The sequence below is a fragment of the Marmota marmota genome, unplaced genomic scaffold (genome assembly GCF_001458135.2).
Source record: "Marmota marmota marmota unplaced genomic scaffold, marMar, whole genome shotgun sequence".
In the NCBI taxonomy this organism is placed as follows: Eukaryota; Metazoa; Chordata; class Mammalia; order Rodentia; family Sciuridae; genus Marmota; species Marmota marmota.
Window position 1 is genome coordinate 7607532 of NW_026000153.1, and position 24483 is coordinate 7632014.

Here is a 24483-nt window from a genome sequence, read left to right on the forward strand (position 1 = left end):
AGTATATATATATATATATATATATATATAAAGTAAACTCTAAATGGCTGCATCTCCACTGGGGGGTTCCTCTTCTGAGAGGTAAAAGGCAAATTCACTTTCAAAAAGGCAAATTCACTTTCAAACCTCACGTTCCAGCAATATCATAAAGCAAGGGATTTGCAGGAGGTGGCCGAGAGAGGTAGTGACACATGTTGGAGTCCCAGGTCCCATCTCTGGCTCCCATTCCAAGAAGGTGGAGCCTGTCTCCCACACTCCCCACCTTGTTTTGTCCACATCCCTCACACCTCCAGACCTCTGCCAGCCCAGAAGGAGGGTGGCAACTGAACTCCCCACCCCAAGGGCTTGGGGACTTTGAGTGAGTGACCCAGAACAGGCTAGAGAGTGAATTCTGGCCGAGGAGACTGGCAGGGGAGTGCTGGAGCGAGGAGCACAGTGAATGGAGGGCTGTGAGGCACGGTGACAGCCTGTGATTCAGCCCCGTTCCTCATTCATTCCTCTAGAAACCAACTTAGTCACTTCCCCCATGAATGTATGGCTCTCATTCAGTCATTTATTTAAAGTTTACTGAACATCTTCTCTGGGTCAGATTCCATGCCAAGAATGCTTCTTGCCACAAAAGGCAAAAAGAATCTGCAGTCGAGTGAGATTTCCTGGAGATGCACATCCTTCCAGCTTCCCTCCCTCAGCAGCAGGCGGGCGGTGAGGTGACACCCCATTCCTAATGGTTCATTAAGGCGGGGACTTCAGCACCTCTGTTCACAGGCTTTGTTGGTGGGCTTGCCTTTCCACTTAGACGTGTGGGTTGGATGTCTCCTTTGCTTTCTCAGCTCTCAGGAAACTCCAGGGGTCATGCAGCCGTGCAGGACCTTGGAGATGTTGGAGGTGTGGGAGTTCCACCCTCTCTCCTCCTCCCAGATGCCTCTGTGCATTTCTGTTCTAGAGGTGGAGGTCGAAGTCTCTCATGCCTGATGGTGCCCAGCGTGTAGTCCTGCTTTCTGCGCCCCCTGCAGAACTCTCTCCGAAGTTTGGGGGTGGGGAGGAGGAGGAAGTGGTCAGTGAGAGCAGACCCCCCACTGCACACCCCTGCTTACCTCTGCATTTTCTCTCTCTCTCTCTCTCTCTCTCTCTCTCTCTTTCTGTTGCAGTCTGGGAGACGGAAACCATCGGTAAGAGGAACCTTGGTGAGGACAGACCGCTGTCCATCTGTCCATCTCTGTATGTAGCAGGAGCCTAGCCTCAGGAGATCCCAGGCTCTGACTGCCGGGATCAGCATTTGGTTGGGTGGAATGGCAGGCTCTTCAGGGACCGGGTTCTTCTCTCCTTCTCCCCTCCCCACACCTCTGTTCAGCCACCCTGAAGGTGGGAGCAATGGAGGACACAGCCTTTGGCTTCCAGGCCATCATGAGCTTGTTTGGAAAGACAAGACTCACCAATGGAGGAGTCAGAAAGCAAGCCCATGTGTGTGCATAGGCATGTGCGCATGCACACGCAGGCCTGACCTGTGAGTGAGTCCGTACAGATGCTCACATCCCCAGTTGCTGAGAAGGTGGAATGTACGGGAAGCCAGAGAATAGAAGAGAGCTGATGATGCAGCATATGGGCAGAGGAGTGAGGTCATGGGAGGCTTTCTGGAGGAGGTGGCATGTCAGCTTGGAAACTGGATTTTTGAGAAATGGCGATGCAATGTGGGTCCATCGCTAGGCTAGCATGGGATTTGGGCATAGGAGAGCGTGGGAAGGGGAATAAAGAGTAAAGAGAGAAGGATAAAATTCTGGGGATGAAGTCTTTAAAGTTTTGGGTTCCCTTTGATGAAGAGTGGGTCTGGAGACCAAGATGAGCACCAAAGGAACCCCAAGTCCTAGACCCCTGTTGCTGTTCTTTGCTCTTTTCCATTCCTTCCCCTTCCTCTCTACTCGGCAGAAGGCCCTCCCGCCCTCCTGACAGTGCCTATTTCCTGTTTCCTGGGGGGTGGGGTGGGTGGTTGAGTCATGCATCATCCTTAGCATCCAAGAAATGCAACCCAAGGAGATGGGTGTCAGAAGGTGCTGTGAGTCAGAAGGGTGTGCAGCCACTGTGTGTGAGGCTGTCTGGTGACCCTGTCTCCAGGCCCTCCAGACCCAGGCACATCAGGGAAAGTAAGCAGTGGTAACGCGTCAAGTTGATAAACCAGGCATTTTGACACATGCCCACATCTGTGTTTTACAGGAGAGTTTGATTTTGCTGGCAGTAACTCCTTGGGTCTCTCAGGTAAGGGACAGGCTGGGACCCACCATGGACTGGCTGACCGGAGGGCGTCTGCTGACATGGGAGCTTTGAGAGCCCCATTGCAGGCTGAGCTCTGCCCTCTGTGGCTTTGAGATCTGAGACTGGTTGGTAACTTTCGAGGTACAGGTACAGCTTGTCTCCATGGCAAACGGCAGTTAGGTGCAAAGGCAGAACATGGTACCTACAATTTCATAGGAGCTGGAGATCTCTTGAAGCCCCTATGTGGATTCTAAGCAAAGAACCCCCGTTTTAGATGGTTCCTAATAGTTTTGAACTCCGATACATAGGCTAGAGGTTTTCAAACCAAATTTAAACTTGCACATCACAGTCCTCTCCTGGGCTTATTAAAACACAGATTCAAGGGCTTCACCCTCAGAGTCTTCTGATTTCCTCGGCCTCGGCCTCAGGATGAACATGCGCATTGCTAGCCGGATGCCCAGGTCTTCTACGGTCTAATATGGGCAGAAGCTCATTCAGGAACCTCTGCCCTAAAATTCCGGGCTTCTATGAAACTGCTGGGGCAAAGCAGCCTGGTGATGTGGGCGCAGTCGCTGCAGGATTCTGACAATCTGGAGAACGCTCTTCCGGAGATTTCTATCAGAACAATATTCAAGGAACAGTTCTGGAACAAAAAGGTTTATACTTTTCTGTGCCTACATTAGGCTATAAAAAGAAAAAAAAAAAAAGAAAGAAAAGAAAAGAGAGGAAATGGCTTTTCTCTCCAGGACAGTTTTATAAAAAAAAATTGTTTTTCAAAACAACTTCCCTTTCCTCTTCTCACCACCTTGAGAAGGGCAGAGTAGGGAGGAGATGAAGCCCTGATGGGGAGGGGCTTGGGCAAGGCGCTGCCTCCCCTGGGACAGTCAGACTTTCTGAAGAAGTATTTAGAGGGACTTGGAAGGAGATTGCCAGAGATTGCCAGGGGCAGCCTGAGCAGATTTTCTGGAAGGAGGAGCAGCTTGGCACCACACTGAGGGATTGAAGTGAGCTCTTTGGCTTTGCCCCAGCCTGTCCACAGAACTCAGCACTGGAGAAATGATAGAGGTGACAGAGACCAGACTCTCCCTCCCCGCTGCTGGGCAGAACTCTCCTTCCCTGCAGGCCCATGTCTCCAAGTCCCAGAAAAGATGTTTCTGACTCTCCTAGGTGAAGAGAACTGGCCTTCTATCTTCCAGCTCAACCAGCAAGGATGTGGGCTGGAAGAGAAGGAGTCTCTCCTCTTGGCCTCTGCATCCTGCCATGTGTCTCCCTGAACCACTGCCCACCCGCCTTGGCGGCCTGGGTCACAGAGGGGAAAATTCTATCCAGCAATATGTGCCCTGTGCCCCTTGTCACTGAGTCCTATGAGGGGAAGAACCATCCCCATGTGTCCTAAGAGGCCAGGTAACTCCCAAGAAGCCATTCTGAGGACTGACGTCTCTCCGGGGCCACATCGAGGTGTTCGCTGGAGGAAAGGGGACTGCTTACCTCCCCTAATCATTTGTGGCTGTTCCTTACAGACCATCTGGTGATGGGAGAGAGAAATGAACCAAGCAACCATGGGGGGCAAAAAAACAGCCCAACGAACAGTGAAAACCAGGCTGAATGCTTTTTTGTAGCTGGCAAATGGCTCAATGGCTGTGTCTTACCCTGGCCTCCCCTGGGTATCACACAAGATGGCCTTTTAAGGCCATCAGAAGAAAAACTAAAGTACATTAGTAACAGGAAATAGACCAGCAAACCCTGAAAGGCAAAACTTAACCAAAAACCAAATTGGAGTATATGTCTTAAAAAAGGTCCTAACCTAGTTCAGTGTCCTTGTTAATTAAGCAAGGTGGTCTCATTGGTGCAGAATGTCAGCTGCTAGGGTAAAGTTCACCTGTAGAGTGGGCTCAAGACACACCTCTGGTCACCTGAGGCAATTCCTGGACACACTCAGATGTCCTGCTGAGAATCCCTGGGGCTGCAGGGACTGGAATCTGCATTTGTGATCAGTCTCAGGATGGTTCTCCTACACATGGACCTTTGAGAAGCATTGATCCAGAGCCTTGAGCATTTCCTGGCAGGTATTTGGGAATATTCCAGAAGGAGAACTGCAGGGCTGCTGGACTCACAGGCTCAGTCCCCTTACCCCTGGCTAAGAGATGGCTTGCCCCAGCCCCATGGTTCTTAGTAAAGACTGAGCTGCAGGCATCAGCTGTCACTGACTCCTTGGACCTCTGTCCCATGTCTTCCAGCGGACACACGGGTTTCTGGTTCCTACTTAAGTAGTAATGTTTGCATCTGCATCTCAGGGCTCTCTGAAGTCATTCTGTGCCTCACTGAGTGTTCTCTTCTCTGCAGACATGGGTGTGGTGAGCCGGAACTGCACGGAGTATGGCTGGTCGGAGCCCTTCCCTCATTACTTCGACGCTTGTGGCTTTGACGACTATGACACTGAGACTGGGGACCAGGTGAGTGTCTGTGCCCTGTTCCCCAGAAGTGGTGGGACAGCGGAGGAGACAGGTCTCTAGATGACATTCATGAGCACCTACTGTGTATCCAAGCCAGCTGCTGTGGTGGAGAAGCAGCTGTCATGCTGCCTTATCCTCCAGCCCCCACCTCCTGTCCCTTCTGGGGACACTGTCTTGCCTAGGATCCAGAACCTGAGGAATTAATTCTGGGCCTCACATGGGGGCTCCCCCTCCTACCTCCCACATCTAACTAAAGGATGCTGTCTATCCTGACTGGTTAGTGCTCTTCCTTTGAGCAGATGCTGGGGATGGAACCCAGGGCCTGGTGCATGCTGGGTAAGGGCTCCATCTCTGCACCACACCCCCAGCCACATCTGCAGAAGGTAACCCTGCAGAGTGGAGCAAGCAGCTTAGCAGGGAGTAGGGGAGTGGAGGTAAGATCCTAGGAGAGACAGGGAGAAGCTAGGCCCAGAGGGTGCAGGTCTGGGGGTGGGAGTGGAAGGGCCTGCCCCATGTGGATCTCTGCATATCCTGTGTCCTGCTCTAGGATTATTACTACCTGTCGGTGAAGGCCCTCTACACTGTTGGCTACAGCACCTCCCTCGTCACGCTCACCACTGCCATGGTCATCCTGTGTCGCTTCCGGTGAGACTCCAGTGACACTGGAGCCCACACAACCCACCTCTTCTGAGAGTAGTCCCCTCTTTGTGGATGTCAGCCCTCACCCCTGGGGTAGCAGACAGAAACCTGACCCCAGAGAGGGCAGCCTACTTGATCAGGGCCACACAGCCAGGCAGAAGCTGGGCAAGAGACCTGCATTGCTCACTTTCATCTTCCTAGTCTAGATAGAGAGGCCATAGGAGGGAGAAGGGGCACAGGTTACAGGGGCCTGGAAGCCAGGATCAGAGAGGTGGGTAGAAGCTGGTAGACTCGGTGGCAGCCCCCTCTGAGACAATGGCAAGAGCAGGTCCAGGGCAGAGCCCAGGCTGGAGGGTGTGAGTGCTTTGGGGTTGCTTGCTTGGGGTCAAGTCCTCCTCCTCCCCTGGCCCGCTCCTGCAGGAAGCTGCACTGCACCCGAAACTTCATCCACATGAACCTGTTTGTGTCCTTCATGCTGAGGGCAATTTCTGTCTTCATCAAAGACTGGATCCTCTATGCCGAGCAGGACAGCAACCACTGCTTCATCTCCACTGTGAGTGAGCTCAGAGGGCCCGAGGCCACTGCTGCCAGGAAGTCCCCCTCCCCGCACCGCCTGGGACTTGTTTCTCAGCCTGAGGCCCTCGAGTGTGTTCCTGGGGTGAAGGCATTGTCCCCCATTCACTTGGAAGCCCAGGAATCAACATGTCACTAGTGTCACTTCTGGCCAAATTGTCTTCAGTCCCGCAGAGTACTTGAGGAGGGTCAGCCGACTCTGGAGGCAACTGAGGCTCCCAGAGGGCTGGTGTGGGCCCTGGTCCCTTAACCAGCTGAGCCAGAGCCCACGTGCTGGTTTGCTAGGGGTCTTTCCATGTGTCTCCTCATGCCCCCCGGTATTTGGAGGAGGCGCCAGGTGGAAAGAATGGTCTGGAGTCCAGCCCTTGACTGAGAGGGCTCACTTGAAGGTTTTCAGTGAGAAGGGATCTCTGGGGCCAGAGTGAGCATTCCCTCCATCTGGGAGGGATCCAGGTCCCTGTTTTACCAGGAGCTCCCTGTGGGGGACCTCTGGCTGCTTCTCCCTGCTCATCTTCCCTGTGGGAGCTGAAGAGGGGGCAGGTGGGCCTGGTGGGCTCCACGCCTGTCTACCTGTCCCTCTCCTGCCAGCGCAGGCCTTTTGGACTGAGACCCATAGGATGCTGCAGATCTCAGCGCCACAGTTCAGGAGTGTTGACTGTCCCGGATCCTGGGCGTGTTTGGGCCCTACCCAGCATAACTAGAGCTGAAGGTCCTCAGGACTCCCCTGGGCTTTAGGGGTTCGCCTGGGGTCAGGAGAGGGAGTACGACGTTCCTCGCCTGGTGGCTGTCCCTGTAGGTGGCATGCAAGGCTGTCATGGTTTTCTTCCACTACTGTGTTGTGTCCAACTACTTCTGGCTGTTCATCGAGGGCTTGTACCTCTTCACGCTGCTGGTGGAGACCTTCTTCCCTGAGAGGAGATACTTCTACTGGTACACCATCATTGGCTGGGGTAGGTCCCTGGCTGGGCCTGCACGCACTCGGGCCTCCTAGTCGGGTGTGACCTTGGTACTGCCCCAGGCAGGCGCTGACTGCTCATGCTTGGACCCCGCCTTTCTCTTCCTGCCTGTGGGAAATTCCATGTCTGAGGGAGAAGTACTGCCCAGGCGTCCTCCTGAGAGACAAGGTGGTCTGAGGTCTGGGGGAGATGTTGCCCTCCCAGGAAGCCTGGGTGTGAAGGACAGTAAGAGTCCCCAGGACCTCCAAGTGTGAGGGGTGTGGTGGCCTCTGGGAGCCCCAAGTCTGAGGGAACAGTGGACATGCTGGTTTTCCTGCTATTAGGGGCCTCTTTTTCTTGTTCTCCTAGGGACCCCAACTGTGTGTGTGACCGTGTGGGCTACACTGAGGATCTACTTCGATAACACAGGGTGAGTACACGCCCAAGAGTCAGGGCCAGAACAGAATAGATTCCTACAGATGGGTTCTCAGTGGCTGTCAACTTTCTCAGCAAATCATCCAACACTGGGCCCAGACTGAAGCCCAGCGCCAGAGGCCACCTGAGCCCAGACCCCACGCAGGTCTGGGAGCCAGCAGCCCAGGAAGAGAATAGGAAAGGTTTCTGAACCCTCTTTGCTCTGGGCCCAGTTCTGGGCCCTCCCTTTGGGGAGGGTAGGAAGATGGTGATGGTGAGCTTATGCCTCAAGAGCTCTGGGTCTAAAAGGGACACAGGGACCTTTCCCAGGAGCCCACTGGTGACCACGACTCTTTGACCCCAAACCCTGTCTTGACAGGGATGCAGAGGAAAAGAGCAAGGCTCAAAAGAAGGGCATTCCTATAACCAGGGCCTGGCTTCTGCAACTTCTCCTTCTGGCTGACCCCTCTTCAGGAGCTCCAGGGGAAGAAAGGACCAGACCCTCAGCTAGCCAGGGCAGTGTCCTGTAGGCATCTGGGCTCACCCCTGGATGTGATTTCTCTTCTCTCTGTCTGCCCATCTTTCAGCTGCTGGGATATGAATGACAGCACAGCTCTGTGGTGGGTGATCAAAGGCCCTGTGGTTGGCTCGATAATGGTGAGTGTCCTTGGGACAAAGAGGAAGAGAAGAGACAGGGCCTGGGCGGAATGGCACATGAACAAGAAGGGGACATGAAAGAGTCACTGAACAAACTGGCCTTCTTCTTTGTTGTGACTGTATTATATTCCATAGCACAGACACACAAATTATTTAGCTGTTCCCCTAGGGGTGGACATGTATCTTACTACATTTTCTTCATTATGAAAGATGCTACTAGAATAGTTTTGTGCATAATTTTAAACATTTGCAAATATTTCTTTAGAATACATCTCTAAACATGGGAGGAATAGGTCAAAAAGGGTATACATCTAAAATTTTTAGGTCCCAAATTGTTTTGCAAAATTCCTTTAGCAATTCACACTTCCTCTGGAAGGGTGGTGCATTTCCCCAATATCAATCGTCTAAATTTTTACATATTCTTATGGAGGATAATAGCAATTTCACAAACATTTCTCCATATTGTTAGCTAATTGACCAGTTTTTCTGAACATTTAATCATATTTTTTTTCAATTCTGAATATTCCCATCTATCTCTTTTGCCCAGTTTTCTATCAGATTATATTTATTACAGTGAAGGATAATAACCCTTCATTTGTTATATGTATTGTGTTTCTAAGACAGCATAGCCGTTCTGCAGTGGAATCCTTCGGCTTTATAAATTCTGAGCCCTACTTCTTGTTTATAGAGTTCTTTCCTAACCTAAGATATAAAAATACGCCTCTTCCTTGTTTCGTAATACTTTTGTGAATTGTACTGTTATGTATACACCTTTAATCCAGCTGAAATTTAATTTTTTGTCTGGCCTGAAATGATATTTAATTTTATCTTTCTAATGGATGTACATTCCACATTCTCAATTCTTTTTATTGCATCCTTTTTATTGAAATGTTATTTTTGGATCCAGACTTTCACTTTTATGCTGCTAATCTATTTGTCTATTCCCTAGGCAGATTCCCCATTTTCCTAGTTACTGAGACCTTGTAGCATGCTTTGGTATTTGATGTGCAGATTTCTCCTCTTATTTTGTTTTTCTTCAAAAATTCCTTGCCCATTTACTCTTCAGGTGGACTTTTGAATATCCTTGTCAAGTTGCAAAATTGTAAAATAAAAAAAAGTATGTTTGAGATCGTGTAGGAATCATACTGAATTTATAGGCTAATTTGGAGAACTGGTTTGCTTAAATGGTGGAGTCTTTCTCTCCAAGAGTGTGACATGATTCTCCACCTATTCAGTCCTTGTTACAGAGTTATTTTGGTAAACTTTTTTAGATTTCTTTCTTGTTGTAATGTTCACCTCTAAGGTGTTTCCCATTTTGGCCTTTTATTGGATCTAGGAATCATTCTTTCTTTCTACTTTCTGATGGGTTACTGGTAGAGTGTAGGGAAGCTCTTGTCTTTTGTGCATTTTTTTTTAGTTACATTTATGAACTCTTTTATTAGTTCTTGTCCCTTTTCTGTTGGTTCACGTGGATTTTCTAGGTAGAAATTACATGATCTGCAAATGAAAATAGTTTTTGTCCTTCTTTTTCAGTATGTGTCCCTTTTATTCCTTGTTTCTGTACAGGGTGATGTTTTCTCTAGCTTTTGGCAATTACCCTGCACAGAACTGGAGAAGTTTCTCTTCCTGGCTTGTTTTAGTATGAATATCTTGTTTTAATATCTCAAGCATGGATATTGAATTTTATCAAATGCATTTTGGAGATATTGAAGTGATCATACCCAGAGTGATGAACATTGAGAGTATTCCAATCTAACTTCATTATGAACAAGGAATATATATTTGTGCCTTTCTTTGAACATATATGAATATTTCTTTAGAGTAAATCTCTAGGAGAGAATTCCTGGGACAAAGATATGTGCATTGTACATTTTCATAGATAGCAAAAATTGCCCTCTATGAGCAAGGTATCATTTCTGATATTTCCCCTATCTTTGCTGATGTTTCTGTGGCCAACTCATTCACCAGTCTTTAGGGATTTAATGGAAGCTTATTGCAATCTGTTGTCATAACAAATATTAGGTTTATTTTTGCATTTCTAGTTTGAAACCTTTGTGGTCATGATCAGTTTGTTCATTGAATACACTGCTAAATTCTCTTTATTAATATTTGTTTAAACTTTTTGCCTTGCTCTCTGTGGTCTTCTATGTCTATGTGACTGTGAAAGTGTTTTCTGTATTCGCCTGGCTTTTGTAGCAGGATTTTGTTAACTTTGTAGGTAATCTATGAGGTTTTATTTGCTTTAAAACAAAAAAGTAGCATGTCAATTACATGTTCCTTAGAAGTTCATAAAAATCATCTGGGCCTAATGTCTTTGAATGCAGACACCTTGACTACTTTTAAAATTTCTTCTGAGATGATTACTCAGATTTCTCTACCTCTTCTTGAGTTGTGTTTGTTAATTTTTATTTTCCCATTTTGTTGGGTATTCTCTCACGATTTAAAATATTCTGCCCATCTTGTCTTGTCCTCTTTCTCACGCCTAAATTGGTCTAACTGTAGTTTCTCCTTTTGGATTGATGAACACATGCAGTTAGAGGTGTTTGCTGAGCTAATTCCAGGCACTGATTAGATAGCAGGCATGGAGCAGAGAACAAGGTGGACAAAGTGTGGTGTGTGCTTCGTCATTCCAGTTGATCTAAAAAAACAAAGAAGACAAAAACAAAAATAAATTGTCATTTTTGTCGATCAAATCTCCTATTTTTTTTTTCTATTTTCTTTCTTATGTCTTTTGCCTATATAAAATGCCTTCTTCTATAAGTTCCATTTGAGGTAATCTTTGCTTAGTTTTTTTTTTTTTTTTTGATTTGAAGGCCTAATTAGTTTTCAGTAATTATGATTTTTTTTTTTTAAATAGACTAACTTGAGGCTCTCTGTTTTTTCTTCCAAGGCTGCTTTGGCTATCTCCAAGACATCCCTGAACAGTTCTCATTTATTTATTTGCTCTCCTTCCTCCTCCTTTCTCACATACACACAGCTTCCCACTTTGTTTAGAAAGCATCTGTCAAAGATCTTTATCTGATGGCAAATACTGCTATTGCTGTTCCCAGGCAGTCCTGTAATTAGCAAGGCTATGGCTCCCAGCAATTCCCCATATTCCATGACGCTCATCTTGGAGTTTTTCCAGGGAAGAGCTCTCACCTCTGCAGTTGACTCTTCTCTCTTAAGTTGTAGCTTTCCCACCAGCCTGGTCCTACTTACTTTTTCTCTTCTAGGGATGACTCATTTTCTCCACTTACTCACGATACCCTTCCCTATTTTCCGGGACTCCTATGGAATTCTGTTTCTCGCATCTCTTCTTCCAATACAGTGATACTGTGGTGGGTAGGAGCTACATTAGCGCTCTCCTGCCGCCATCTTGGATTAGAAGTCTAGAGGGGATCTCGACTAGCTGGGGAAGGTACCCGTGGGGAACAGGAGCCTTTACAGGGGCAGGAGTGCACAAAGTCTTTGCCCAGAGTCATGTCTGTCTGCCTTTTCTTTGGCCCTCAGGTTAACTTTGTGCTTTTCATCGGCATCATCGTCATCCTGGTGCAGAAGCTGCAATCTCCAGACATGGGAGGCAACGAGTCCAGCATCTACTTGTAAGTACCACCACGTGGATGCCACGGCCATTTGCAACAGCCACACAGGCCCGGCGCTCAGGTCACCAGCAGGAGAAGGCTTGGGCTTTGCTGATAGGGTTATATGATAATGGGCATTGGCAAAATTTCTTCCTGAATGAAATACAGCCTTTAAAACATAGTTGCCCTCCCTCCTGGGCTTCCTAACTTGCAAGCCATTACACATAAGGAAAAAAAAAAAAGAGAGTGACAGAACCAATGTGACACTAGAAAAATCAAAGTGGAGAACACCAGATTCCCTAAGGTAGTTCAGGACTTGGTGGTTCAGAAGCTGGGTTTCCCGTGGGGATGCTGGTTCTGTGGGAAACCTGTGAGCGCATTGGATAGGCCCAACCCCCAGGACAACATGTAGAACTTGCTCAGCGTGCCTGGTGACACAGGTGGTCATTCTCACTGGCCTGGGTGTGGGAAGGGGGGTTCTTTCTCTCAGGGCAGCTCTGCCTCTGCATCTCCCTGATCCTTCTTCCTCAGTTCCCTCCTTCCTGAGAAGAGGAGCGTCTGATTGCTTTCTGTGTTTGGGGTTCACGTACTACCTCTTTCCATTGAGTCCAAGACTTGCTCTACTTTCATGGCCGTTTGGCTTCCTACAGCTGTTTTTGTGTCATGTCCCTGAGAGCATCTTCCCGCTGGCTCTCCCAGCCTTGCTCTATCTGAACTCAGACCCGGCATCTGCCCCCTCACCCTTCTGGCCTTGTGAATGGAGCGGGACCAGCTGGGGCTCTGAGGTGGGTGGGTGGGGCATTTCCATGCTGAAGAGAAAGGTTGGTGATCCCCTGCGGTTGACTGGGGGACACAGTTGAGGCCAAGGGTGTTGCTTCCTCAGTTCCTTTCAAAAAGAGCAGGTTAGAAAGAGCTGCGGCCATCATTGGTCCTACCTTCACCAGAGACCCCAGCCTCAGATCACAACCTTGACCCCGCACAGGGGAAAGAGAGGAGCAGGGAGGGCTCAGCAGGGGGCTCCATAGCACCCGCATTCTCCTGGAGAGAGGCAGAGGGAGGGACTGCTCAGAGGCCAAGTCCCAGATCCTTCTTGAAGGTTCCTTGGGGGCTTCGTGGGAGGCTTGTTCTTGGCTTGTGTGTCTATCCACCCTGGTATTTCCCCTTGGAGAAGCCCTTTCCATGGGGGCTGGGGACTAGCCCAGGGCCTGGGTGATTTACCATATTTTCTTTGCCGGTATGATGATCACATCACATTGGAAAAGAAACTTTTAGTTTCCTGTCCATTTACTGTCAGTTTTTTTTTATAAGTTTTTGCCAGCTCTTACTTACATGTGTCTATTATATAGTGGAAAATTATTCATTGATAAAAGCCATAAAGTCTGCTAGGGCCAGCCCTCTGCCACTACCCAACCTGCCCTAGAGACATCCTTCCGACTTTTATCTTAGGAGTCTCAAAATAGGGCCCTGCTCCTCCCCTCACCTCCCTGTGGTGTTGGAAACCATGCCCTTGTGTGGCCTCAGTTTCTCCTGCTTGGTTGGGAATTGGTTCACCTACTAACATTTACGTCTGGTATTTGAAACCCAAAGTAGCTGGGCCGGTAGTTAAGTTAGCTTCATTCCCATTTGAGCAAGAGCAGCTTCATCTCTTCCCCTTTCTGGTAGGATCTGTTTCTTCTTCCAAGGCCCCTGGGACCTCTTCTTTGCAGGCCAGGGGTGGGGGTCCTTCCAGCTTCCCCTCAGTCTGCCCGTGCAGGGATACCCACAGAGGCTGCTTGGTTCCAGCTGCTCAGCCTAAGCCAGGATGCTCCAAACCCTGGCTGACTCAGACATCCTGCCCCAGGCAACAAGAGCCCCCAGGGTCAGATGGGAAAGAATCGTGGGCCTGGGTTTCAAATTGTCCACACTGTAGGCGCTGTGGAGCCCTGTCCTAGCACAAATGCATAGGTGAGAACCACTTGTCATTAGCACACGGCTTATCCATTTAAGTGTTGATCCAAGACATTTGAAGAGACAGCTAGTTGGTTTCCTTCTCTAAAAACATTTCCTTGCCTACTCAATAAATCCTTTATTTAGAGAAAGCCAAACCTCTGCTAGTTTCAAGCCCGGAAGATGAAAACCTCAGGGCTGTGAACCAGGTGGGTGGGCTGATGGTAGACAAGGAATCTGTTTGATCCCATTGACATCAGCCACGTGTTGGAGTGTTCCCAGGGTCGAGGACACCCTTTCCATGAACATGAGCAATAACCCAGTGACAATGCTGCTAAGAACTGCAGAGCACTTAAAGCACTTGCAGGTTGGCCTGTGCACATTTCATGCTCACAAACACCCAGCGCATCTGGCGGGCTAGGTAAGCAATTCCCCACCTTAGAGCTGAGGGGATTAGTTCCCAGTGCGATGAGTCCTGCAGGATAGAGCCAAGGTGTAGCTACAGTGCAGGGGGGTGGGGGGCCCTTCCTCCAGGCTATTGTTATCCTTGATTGGCAGCCGGCAGGTGGTGTCCAACTAACTGATAGAATGAGGTTTCCTGGATGAAGTGGCTCCTAATGGGCTCCAGCCTTGCGTAAAATTGTCCCCAGCCTAGAGGGTGTGGAAGAGGGGCTGGCTGTGAGCAGGGAGGTGTGTGCATGGGGAGGAGGGGAAAAGCTTGGGGGGAAGGTGGAGAAGACCGGGCTTGGTGGGAGAGGGAGAGGCCAGGACTGTGCCCCATCCTCTGGGGCACCAGAAGTATATGCTGGGCTGCAAAGCCTCTTCATATCTGCCCACAACAGCTCTCTGGTTTTTTTCCTCTGTTTCCAGAACAAATTTAAGCCTGGGAGTCCCCAAGAAAACCCGAGAGGACCCCCTGCCTGTGCCCTCAGACCAGCATTCACTCCCTTTCCTGTAGGTTGGTTCCAGCTGCTCAGATGATAAAGGGTTTTCCTACGTAGACCAAGACGGCGCTCCTGACCCAGCCTCAGAAGGACCTGTTGGGGTGTGGGGCCCCTGCAGGGGCCAGTGGCGCTGAGCCACCCACACTCCTACCTGATGCTCCTGGTAGAATGAAAGGCTGGAATCAGAGTTTGGCAATGGCCAGGGATGGAGTCAGGGCCTGGGTCAGGGCTCAGCATGGGTCCACAATTGGCTTGGTCTCAGACCGGAGTTAGGGCTGAGCATTAAAGTTAGGGCTGAGCATTTCGCCAGCAGGGTCAGCCTGCCTTTGGCTGCAGATCTGAGTTTACCTGGTTCCAGAAAGGGAGGGGTGAGGTTTCCAAGGCAGACACCTTCTGTACAGAAAGAGCCTCAGGACCCCGCTCTGGCATGGCTTGGCTTCATTCCCAGTCACCTCTAGCCAGAAGATGGGGACTGGAAGCTGCATTTTGGGTATAGGGTAGGGTGGGAAAGCTTATGTGCACCCCTCTTGGGGCTTCCTCAGCCCCATCAGGGCAGACGGTGTGCCCCTCCCAAGATCGGTTCTGCTGTGTCAAGGCCGCTGTGCAGCCAGGGGCTCAGCTCAGGGCCTTAGCCACAGCCAGAGGCTTCTGGTTCACGTGAGGCTCCATCTTCCACTCCAGAGTGCCCCTGCCCTGCCCTGCCTGGGAGTGTCCCCTCCTCACCGTTCTGCTAGAGGCTGATCAGCAGGGAATTGTTACCCTCATTTTGCAGAAACTGATTCCTTAAGAAGGAATATGATATAACTTGAGTCACCCAACACATCAGTGGCTGAACAAAGCTTTGAGCTTGAGTGCCCGACTCCTCATCTAACACCTCTCCATGCTGGCAGGGAGCACAGAGAAAAGGGGAGACATGGTGTTGAGCAGGAAAGCTTCCAAAATCTGCAGAGCTGGGGTGCTGGTGTGCTGGGGAGCACTTCCTTGGGCATGGGCAGGGTGCTGGTGTACATAGCACCTTAGCATCAGAAGAGACCCACTGAGGCACGTCTGGCTCAGACCACCACATTCCGAAGCCTCCCAAGGGCCCAGCACCACATTGATCTCTAGGACCACAGAGGTGAAGAAGATGGGGGTTCTGCCTGCAAAGGTTCTCCACAGACGTCTCTGTCTAGCAACCTGGGTGTTTTCTGGGGCTGCAGTCCAACCAGCCTCTAAACAAAGACCGTTGAAATGCTCTTGGAGTTTGGCTACTGTAGACACCTTTTGCTGGATCCTTGAGTTCTGAGACCAGAGATGGCTTTGACCTTCCAGAGACACAGCAAAGCCATGGCAGAGTCGGCGGGTCCGGAAGCCAAGGGCCCCCTGACTTGCAGAGTGGGTCCTGTACCTACAGCCGGGGCCTCCTGCCTTCTGATTCGGGCAGCTGTTGCTCTCCAGGCAGCCCCATCCAGCACCCTCATCTGAGTTTCTGGTCCTCCCTTGGAGCCAACTTGGAACTGATCTCATCAGTCCGCCTAGCCTTATCTCTTCCTTCTAATGAAATTCCTTTTCCCTTTTTACTAATTGTCCTGAGATTCTGCCTTCTCTTTCTTTCTCACGCTCCTAACTCTGGCCAGCCTGCCGCAGTCTTGTTTTTCTTCTTTTCAGTAAGTTCGTTTGCACAGTCCTTGAAGGTCTGGGGAAGGACATATTTGGGGAAAGGGGCCTTTCCCCTTTTTCCTAGATCCATCTCCCCTGAGATGCCTCCAACCCCCCTTTACTGTTCATCCATCTGTCCTCCTCTTCCCCCATCACGCGCTGCGTCCCAGCTAACTTGTCACATAATAGTCTTTAGATTACATTTTAAAAATCTTGGAAATAATCAGAGGATGCCATGTTTACTGTAGAAATATCTGGAGTCCAGGAAGATCAGGGACACTTTGGAGCTAAACATAGAGGGATCTCAGAGAACGGCCAAAGCTTAGAATTCAGGGTGATGGCATTGGCGCAGGCTCTGCTGCTGTGGGTAGGTCTCTGGCTTCTGACCTTGGTTTCTGGGCCATTTAGGGGAGACCAGGCCATCTAGGGGAGACCAGTCAGCCTTTCAGTCCATGCAAGGGAGATAATAAGGATAGAATGAATAACTACCATTCCTGTATGACCTAATGAGCCCTTTTAATTATTGAGAAAAAAGTCCTTATTTACATCTGTGTGTCTTCTTGTATATTTGTAATGGAGACTTTGGGCATTCATTGAGGACACATGAAAAACTTAGATGCATGAATAGCTGGGAACTCTAATTAAAAAGCAGATCCTGAGTCAAGCAGGCCAGGGTGGCCCCAAGAGTCTGCCATTTCTAAGAAGTTCTTAGGTGGATCCTGTTGCTGCTGGTCTGGGGAAAGCAAAGCATCAAACCATACCACACATTTCTCTTCTGCAAAAATGGGCTCACAGTACCCACCTTGCAAGTAATGAGAACAGAAAGGGGCCATTTATAAAATGAGAACCACAAACCCACAGAGGCACAGCACAGATACTGGGCAGGCTGGGGTTGGTCTCATCTTTGAAGCATATGATACACATTTTTTAAAAAAATTTGTTCTTTTTAGATACACATGACAGTAGAGTATATTTTAACATGTTACACATACATGGAGTATAACTCATTATACTAATTAGTATCCCATTCTTGTGGTTGTACAAGGTGTGGAGTTATACTGGTTGTATATTCATTTATGAATAGAGGAAAGTTATGTCTGATTCATTCTACCATCTTTCCTATTACCATCCTCCCCGCTTCCCTTCATTCCCCTTTTTCTAATCCAATGAACTTCTACCCCCCACCCCATTGTGTGTTAGCATCCGCATATTGGAGAGAACATTTGGCCTTTGGTTTTTTGGGGATTAGCTTACTTAGCATGATAGTCTCCAGTTCCTTCTACTTACCAGCAAATGCCATAATTTCATTTTTCTTTATGGCTGAGTAATATTCCATCAGAAGTGCATGATACACATTCTTCCCTCAGCAGAATGACATGTCCCCACATGTCACGTGCCTTCGGACTTATACTCAAAGAGGTGGAGTCAAAAAGAGCATATCTATGAATGCCAAGGATCTAACCTCTCCCAAATATCTGTCTTCATGGACATCTGATTCATGTTTAATATATCAGTTCACCAGCCAGTACTAGGAGTCTCAAGGCCACATGTGTGGCCCCTGAGAAGGGCTTTGAAGGAGCTGCTCCTATGTGTGAGATGATGCAGCTGTTGACCCATCTTGAGAGGAGAACAAATGTCCACAGCTTGTGCCCACTCAAGCATGAACAGGAAGGAATGAAAGAGATGGAGTATGTATACCCTGAGGCTTGTGCCTACCCAGCAGGCTATAGAGCTAGACTTCTTAAAGTCACCTGTTTCTGCAGGACATGGGGCAGTGCTCCAAAGCTATTCTCTCAGTCTTCAGCACCTGCCCACTGAATTCCCAGCACTATCCAGAACTCTCCACAGCAAGGGAAATGCCTGGCACCTATGCTGTTTGCATGGTCACCCCTGGCTACATGTGGCCCTTGAGCTTTTATGATATGGCTAGGACAACTGAGGAGGTAGATTTTTAATTTGATTTCATTTTAATTGATTTTAATCCAAATAGCCGCATATGGGTAGTGACTCTCAGAGTGGACAGTGCAAGTCCAGACTAGACCGATGAGCGGTGCTTTCAGACTGACCATGGTCTTCTGTAGATAGCACTCTTGACACTGAGAGAAAGGCCAGCCTGGGCTGGAGGAGAGAGGGATAGAGGGGATGACCAGAGGACACCTAGAGTGACACACACAACCGAGCTCAGAGCTCACTCTGCCCAGACCAGGCAGCGTGTGATGAGGTCTGTGGTGTGAGTTTCCAGCTGTCTGTCTCACTGAGTGAACTGCAGCAAGACAGTGTGCTGAGCTTGGAGCTGAGCCTTGGGCTCCCTGCCTCGGCCCCAGCCCACGTCCAACCTTCTGAACACACACCTTCCCCCTAATATCATCGACCCAATGGTGGTCCTAGTGAGTGCTTATGGGTGTGTGTGCAACTAAGCACACACCTACACATGTGGACATGCCTTTCTTTGTCCAGAGCCGACTGAGTCTTGGCCCTCAGCCTCCTTGTTCTCCTCCTCATGAATGTCCTGGCCCTGCCTCCACTCCCCTGTTCCTCTGCCCACCCTCCTTAAGTCCTGCCTCAGTTTCTTCCTTGCCCATGTCCCCAGCTGACAGAAGTGCTAATCTTGTCACACCCAGCAGCTGCGTGCAGAAATGCTACTGCAAGCCACAGCGGGCTCAGCAGCACTCTTGCAAGATGTCAGAACTGTCCACCATTACTCTGTAAGTGTGCGTGGCCGTGGCTGTGGCCGGGTGTCCTGGAGGGGAGGGGGACGCATGCTGCCACTGCCTCGAGCTTGCGTCTCAGCGGGCTGGAGAGTGGAGAGCCACCTTGTGCTTCCCAGCCTGGCCCTGATCCCCGGCTGTTGCATGTTGACGTCTGTCCCCGTGTCTTGTGAGTTCTCTGTACTCTTGTGGTCCTGGGGCGGGAAGGCAAGGTGTGGGGATGGAGCTGCAGTATGGTAGCAGCATCCTGGGGGCTTGGCTGGTGCTGAGGAGGAAGCTCTGCAGTCTTGGTTGCTGCCTTGAGTGTGACCTTTCCCCAAATCCCCCACTTCTCTGGGCTTCAGTCTTTGCAATTGCAAAATTATTTCTAATAAGGGTGAGAAATTTAGTTTATCGAGGCCAAACTCCTGCACACAGGAGGGGACCCTCACTCCAATATTCAGAGCACTCGATGTACAAGTTGGTAGCAAGTCATTTGTTTCGGCAGCCACTCTATGAGGTGGGTCCTTGTATTGTCCCCATTTTACAGATGAGAAAACTGAAGCACAGAGAGGTGAAGTGACTCACTCAAGGCCACTTTATTGGCAGGGTGAGGATTTGAACCCAGGATTTGAACACCATGCTTAGGTTGACTCTGACCGGGTCAGCCTCAATTTGGATGTCCACGTGGACTAGGGGTGTCACTGCCTCCTTGGCAGCCCCTTGTCGTTGATGCAGCTCCAATCACTGGAGGCTCTTCTTGGCATTTTAGGATTCTTCTGCCTATTGAAGTCTTCTCAGGGCAGTAGGACAGAGGGCTACACCCTGTGTCACTGTCTCTCTGGGTGATCAGATCATAGTGTGAGGCTCACATCCTAAGTTCCCATTGTAGGGCCTCCAGGCAGGTCAGAGGTCCACAAGCCCCTCCTCCCTGAGCTTTAGAGGTCTTCTCCTCTGTCCTCAGTGCCCTGTCCGCCAAAGGGGCCCCTGCAGCCACCTGGGTCCCTGCCTAAAGTCCCTGATTTTGCTGAGGCTGCTGCAGGGTGCTGGGGAGGGAAGCTGCCCATGGCCTATCCATGGGATACCCTTGGTGCAGCCACCACTTCTGTTCTGGGCCTGGGAAGAGCCTGAGCCCCTGCATGAAATATTGCTGTTTCTCCCACTATGAACCCAACACATCTCATGCCACCATTGACACTGGAGAGGTTTGACGTCTTGGTTTCCAGGGCTCTTTTCAGATGATAAAGCCAAGTTCCTGGAAACTGTCCATTTGCAGGACAGGAAGACAGGAGGGAGGGAGGCAGGCACCCCAGTCCTGTTTCAGGGCAGCCTCCTTTCTTGAGCTCCTTCAACAGGCGTGTGCTTTAAAGTGAGCTTGTTAGGCAGGACCAGAGTGAAGCCCCCGGGGGGCCTCACATTGCATTTCCAGCCCCTTTCCTTGGCTCTTCTTAATCTGTCACCCTCTGCTGCCTTCTGGTTCCAGACTCTGGGCACCCAGAGATGAGGAGCACCCACGTGCCCAGATGTCTCACTTTAAGGACTCCGGGCTCTTGTGCCTGTGTGGTCCATGGATTCCTCCTTGGAGCAGGCATTTCTGGGCATCAGGTCCAAGCCCAGAGGTGCTTGCTGCAGGATATAACAAACGAGCCTCTCTCCCTTCTTCAGTGGGCACCATCAGAGGTGGGCAGATAAGAGGAAGGCTGAGAGAACAGGCTACTCAGGGCTGCATCTGGACTCCCAGCAGGGACTGCTCAGCTCCTGTTGGCCCTGCTCTGGTCTAAGGACCCTCAGGGCCTGCAGAAAAGGCTGTGAGCAGGGAGGAGGTTGGCCACACTCCAGCAGCCTCTTCCCCTCTGGGCTGAGTTTCCTCTTCCTGTAGGTCTTCTCAGGCCGCTCCTCCTCCTCCCTCCCTCTGTCTCTTCCTCTTCCTTGCCTGCCTTCTCCTTCCTGCCTTCTCCAAGATACCAAGACCTTGCACAGATCTCCTGGTTTCAATTTTCTAGAAGTTTGGAGCCTCCACATTCAATAAAATGTTCTTTCCTACAAAGTCTGGGATGTGGAGAAAGGAGAAGCACAGAGTACAATCGCCCCATATCAAATAGGCACCCTAAACTTCATGTCCACTTTTGTGAACCATTCTCTGTGGGGAGAGCATGGTCTGACCCTCCAGAGAGCCAGGTTGGGTACAGCTGAGGGACAGAACACATCTGCAGGACAGGACTGGGCTCTTTGGGGAGGCCCACAGGGAGCCAGTAATCTGGAGCAGGTGGAGATGGGGTCCTGGGAGCTCCTGGGAGAGTTTCCTCCCTAGAGAACACAGCTGCCTGGTGTCCCCATCCTGGGTCTCTAAGCCTCTGCACCCTTAGAACAGGGCACCACCCCACTCTTGACCTGAGAGCCAGTGGGGGGCTGAGAGTCAGAGAGAGAGTGGGCCACACATCTGGTGGCTCCCCTGTCTGTCCCACCTTGGAGCCAAGATCGTTCTCTCCCCTTTACCCAGTTTCCTGGGCAGAAGCTTCTTCCTGCCTGGGTAGAGATGGTTTATGCCCAGAGTCTGTAGGTCCTTCCTAGAATCCAGCCGTGGTCCAGCCAGTGCCCTCCCTCCCTGTGTTCAGCAATCCTGTTACTTTCTGGGAATGTCCTCCACTCACCTCAGACTCAGAAACACAGAAACTCTGTGGCCTTCAGGAGCAACTTTTGTGGCACATAGAATTTCCTTCCAGAACAGGAGAAGCTTTGCTTTGCCTCCAGCCTCCTGAATACCAGTCCTGTGTTTTGCTCTGAATTTATTTACCCCCAAGGGTTTTACACATTGCTCAGGGGGGTCCTATAAATAGTATGTACATTTTTAGTGGCTCTGCAGGATGCTGACTGGGTGCCTTACAGACTGGGGAAGCCCCGCCCCACAATAGCTCAGGGAGTCCTGGAAGCCTGGGCCCTGGTCAGTTCCCTTCTTTCCCAGGTCCCTTGCACTGACGTAATGTTGAGCAGAACTGTTGACAGGGACCTGGGGGAGAGCCAGGGGCTGGGACTGGATCCTCTGTGGCTCTGGTCCCAAGACCTGGCAGCCTCTGGAGCACATGTGCTACTTTCTCTCTACAGACGGCTGGCCCGGTCCACCCTGCTGCTCATCCCGCTGTTTGGAATCCACTACACTGTATTCGCCTTCTCCCCAGAGAACGTCAGCAAGAGGGAAAGACTCGTGTTTGAGCTGGGGCTGGGCTCCTTCCAGGTAAGGCATGGCACAATTGGAGGGAAGAATTCCCCAGAACCAGGGGTAGTTCTGGAACCTCTTTACCTCACTCCAGGTCTCAGTGTTTCTGTCTCTGAAATAAGTACTAGAAGAGAAGCACTCTGTGAAAGCTCCGTCGGTCGTCTGCTCTAGGAAGACACACCAATATCTATGCATCACTATGACTGAGCTTCCTGTGCCACGCCCCTTGGGCAATCTGAGATGACAGTTGTCCATCAGCCTGGGCTGCAGGGTGGATGGCTTTGAGAGCCCTGTGTGTCCACATACTGATTTCAGCCTTCTAATCCTGCACCCCTGCAGGGCTGGAGTTCTGTCTTACTCGAGTCAGGGTCCCTGGCATAGGAGTCCCCAGCATAGGACCTGGCCTCAGGAGCTGAGTGAGCTTCGCAAGGACATGAGCAAATAGATGCATACCCAAATAAGCCAGGAGATGCGGGGAGCCGTGGAGTAATGAGTCCACATGGGGAGGGATGAATGATGGGACTGTGAGTCCTGGTGTGCGTGGGCAGTAACAGTCGGTTCATAGGGGAGAGATGGCTCCCTGGGGTGTGCTGGGTAGAGTGTCTGTCCCTGAGCCATCTGCTTAATATAGCATTTGAGCTTGATGGTCAGGACATTATTCTGGAAATCTGACTGGTGTCTTGCATTCTAATTCAAGGCCACTTTACCTGGCTCAGCTTCTGAACCTGCTCAGACTGGGAAAGATTTTTATAGAGCAAGTTCTGAACCAGGAATTAGAACCCAGGGCTCCCATGTTTGGACTTGCTGATGTATTCCAGTCATTATTCTGCTGACACCTTCAAACGATAACCTAGGGCACAGGGATTGCAAGAAATTTGTTGGCAGCATTCAGGAGAATGTTCTCGCTTTGTTTGGTGTACATGTAGAGTGGCTAAACCCATGCTCCATGCCAAGGACTGACTTTACATGGTATTTGGCTTCGCTGTGATAAGGGTGGAGGGTGGAGGGAGAGTGGGGAGACAATAATAGTTAAAGAAAACATGCTTCTGTTGAATCCTGGAGGGCTCCTGTCTCAGGAGCCTGCCATCCAGTTGGAGAGCCCAGAGAACATTCTGGGGCATTCAGGGAAGTGGGATACAGCCTGTAATCACAGTGGCTCAAGAGGCAGAGGCAGGAAGATTGCAGGTTCAAAGCCAGCCTCAGCCACTTAGTGAGGCCCTAAGCAATTTGGCAAGACCCTGTCCTGTCTCAAAATAAAAAATTAAAAAAAAGGGATGGGGATGAAGCTCATTGATAACTCATCCCTTGGTTGAATCCCCGGTCCCACCAAAAAAAAAAAAAAAGGCAAAAAGGCATTGGGAAGGGTTCTACCAAGGGCACATGGGATTCGAGGCCTGGGTGTATTGATGGGTTCTGGCCCACCAGCCACCTGGCTTCCTGACTGCCCATCTTGGTGGAGCAGAACACATCTGTCTCATCCCAGAGCCTTGGGCAGGGTCCCCTATCCAGATTTTGGCATTTTTCTGCTTCCTGTTGTCATGCCCTCACCCCTGCCCTCCCCCACACCCCCTGCATATGGCATTCTGAGGTTTATTTCTCCTCTTTCCCCAGGGCTTTGTGGTGGCCATTCTCTACTGTTTTCTGAATGGAGAGGTAAGACCCTGGCCATTTGGCTTCTCACTAGTGGAAGTGGAGTTTGCTGGGGAGCAAACACCAGGATAGATCCCCCTGACAAGAGTTTTGTTAGGCTCTCAGCACCTAGGGGAGGAGCTGGTCACACAGCTGCAAGTGTCCTGTCTTGTCAGGGTCTCCTGACAGCTTCCACCTGGGCCAGGATCTTTCCTACTTTGCCGCTGAGGCCCACCCTGAGCACAGAGCTCCACGCAAAGGAAGACAGCAGCTCTGCTGAGTCCAGAGCTCCTGCACGTGAGGAAGCTCAGTGAGGAGGAGGTGACAGCGAGGCAGGGCAGGGCACAGGCCCAGGAACCACAGGTCAGGAGGCTGTGATGGGCAAGACTGCTATCCCCTGCTTCACCCAAATCCATCCCCTGGTAGAGCAAGGAATGCGAGGATTTGGAGGAGACCTCAGGGAGAGACCTGGAACCTTCCAGTAATGCTCTCCACTTGCAGAGCTCACCTGTGGGGTGATGCTTTTGAGGAGAGCCCAGACAGGTGCTGGGATGGGGCCGGGGCCGGATGCGTGGGATGGGTTTGGAGAGGGAGCAACAGTGCTCTCTGTGAGACCATGACCTCGGCAGGCTCTTCCCCTATTTGCAGCTGAGAAACAAAAAGATTGGGCTCAGCCATCACTGGCATGACCTAGAGCAAGGGTCAGATGAGAGCAGATGAGGAGCAACAGAGAGGGTCCTGAGGAGTGACTGGGAGGGCAGGGGCAGAGACATGGGAGTAGGTGTAGCTTGTCAAGAGCCTGTGGTGGAAGGGGAGCTGGACGTGGAGAGCGGGCGTGTGGGTGCTGCTTCAGTTGGTGCACTGCACAGAGATAACTTGACTGCAGGGCAGGTGGAAGCTGAGACTCACTTGGCATGACCCCGCCCCCCCCCCCAGCCCCGCCCGCGCGTTGCCGTACTACGTA

At 50.5% G+C, this 24483-nt stretch overlaps 1 protein-coding gene across 8 annotated transcripts in view; it reads left to right on the forward strand.

Annotated features, from left to right (window-relative positions):
* The window catches only part of Adcyap1r1 (ADCYAP receptor type I), a 56489-nt gene that overhangs the window by 26636 nt on the left and 5370 nt on the right, over positions 1 to 24483 (forward strand). For 2 of the 8 annotated variants that reach the window (XM_048786418.1, XM_048786416.1), the window contains 12 exons: positions 1149 to 1169; positions 2209 to 2250; positions 4591 to 4700; positions 5248 to 5345; positions 5760 to 5892; positions 6709 to 6862; positions 7217 to 7277; positions 7849 to 7918; positions 11411 to 11502; positions 18611 to 18694; positions 21779 to 21908; positions 23502 to 23543. In XM_048786418.1, the coding sequence (XP_048642375.1) occupies positions 1149 to 1169; positions 2209 to 2250; positions 4591 to 4700; positions 5248 to 5345; positions 5760 to 5892; positions 6709 to 6862; positions 7217 to 7277; positions 7849 to 7918; positions 11411 to 11502; positions 18611 to 18694; positions 21779 to 21908; positions 23502 to 23543 (1037 nt within the window). Of the gene's footprint in view, positions 1 to 1148; positions 1170 to 2208; positions 2251 to 4590; positions 4701 to 5247; positions 5346 to 5759; positions 5893 to 6708; positions 6863 to 7216; positions 7278 to 7848; positions 7919 to 11410; positions 11503 to 14277; positions 14362 to 18610; positions 18695 to 21778; positions 21909 to 23501; positions 23544 to 24483 lie in introns of all 8 variants that reach the window. The other 6 variants (XM_048786417.1, XM_048786419.1, XM_048786420.1 and 3 more) reach the window with 6 other exon arrangements.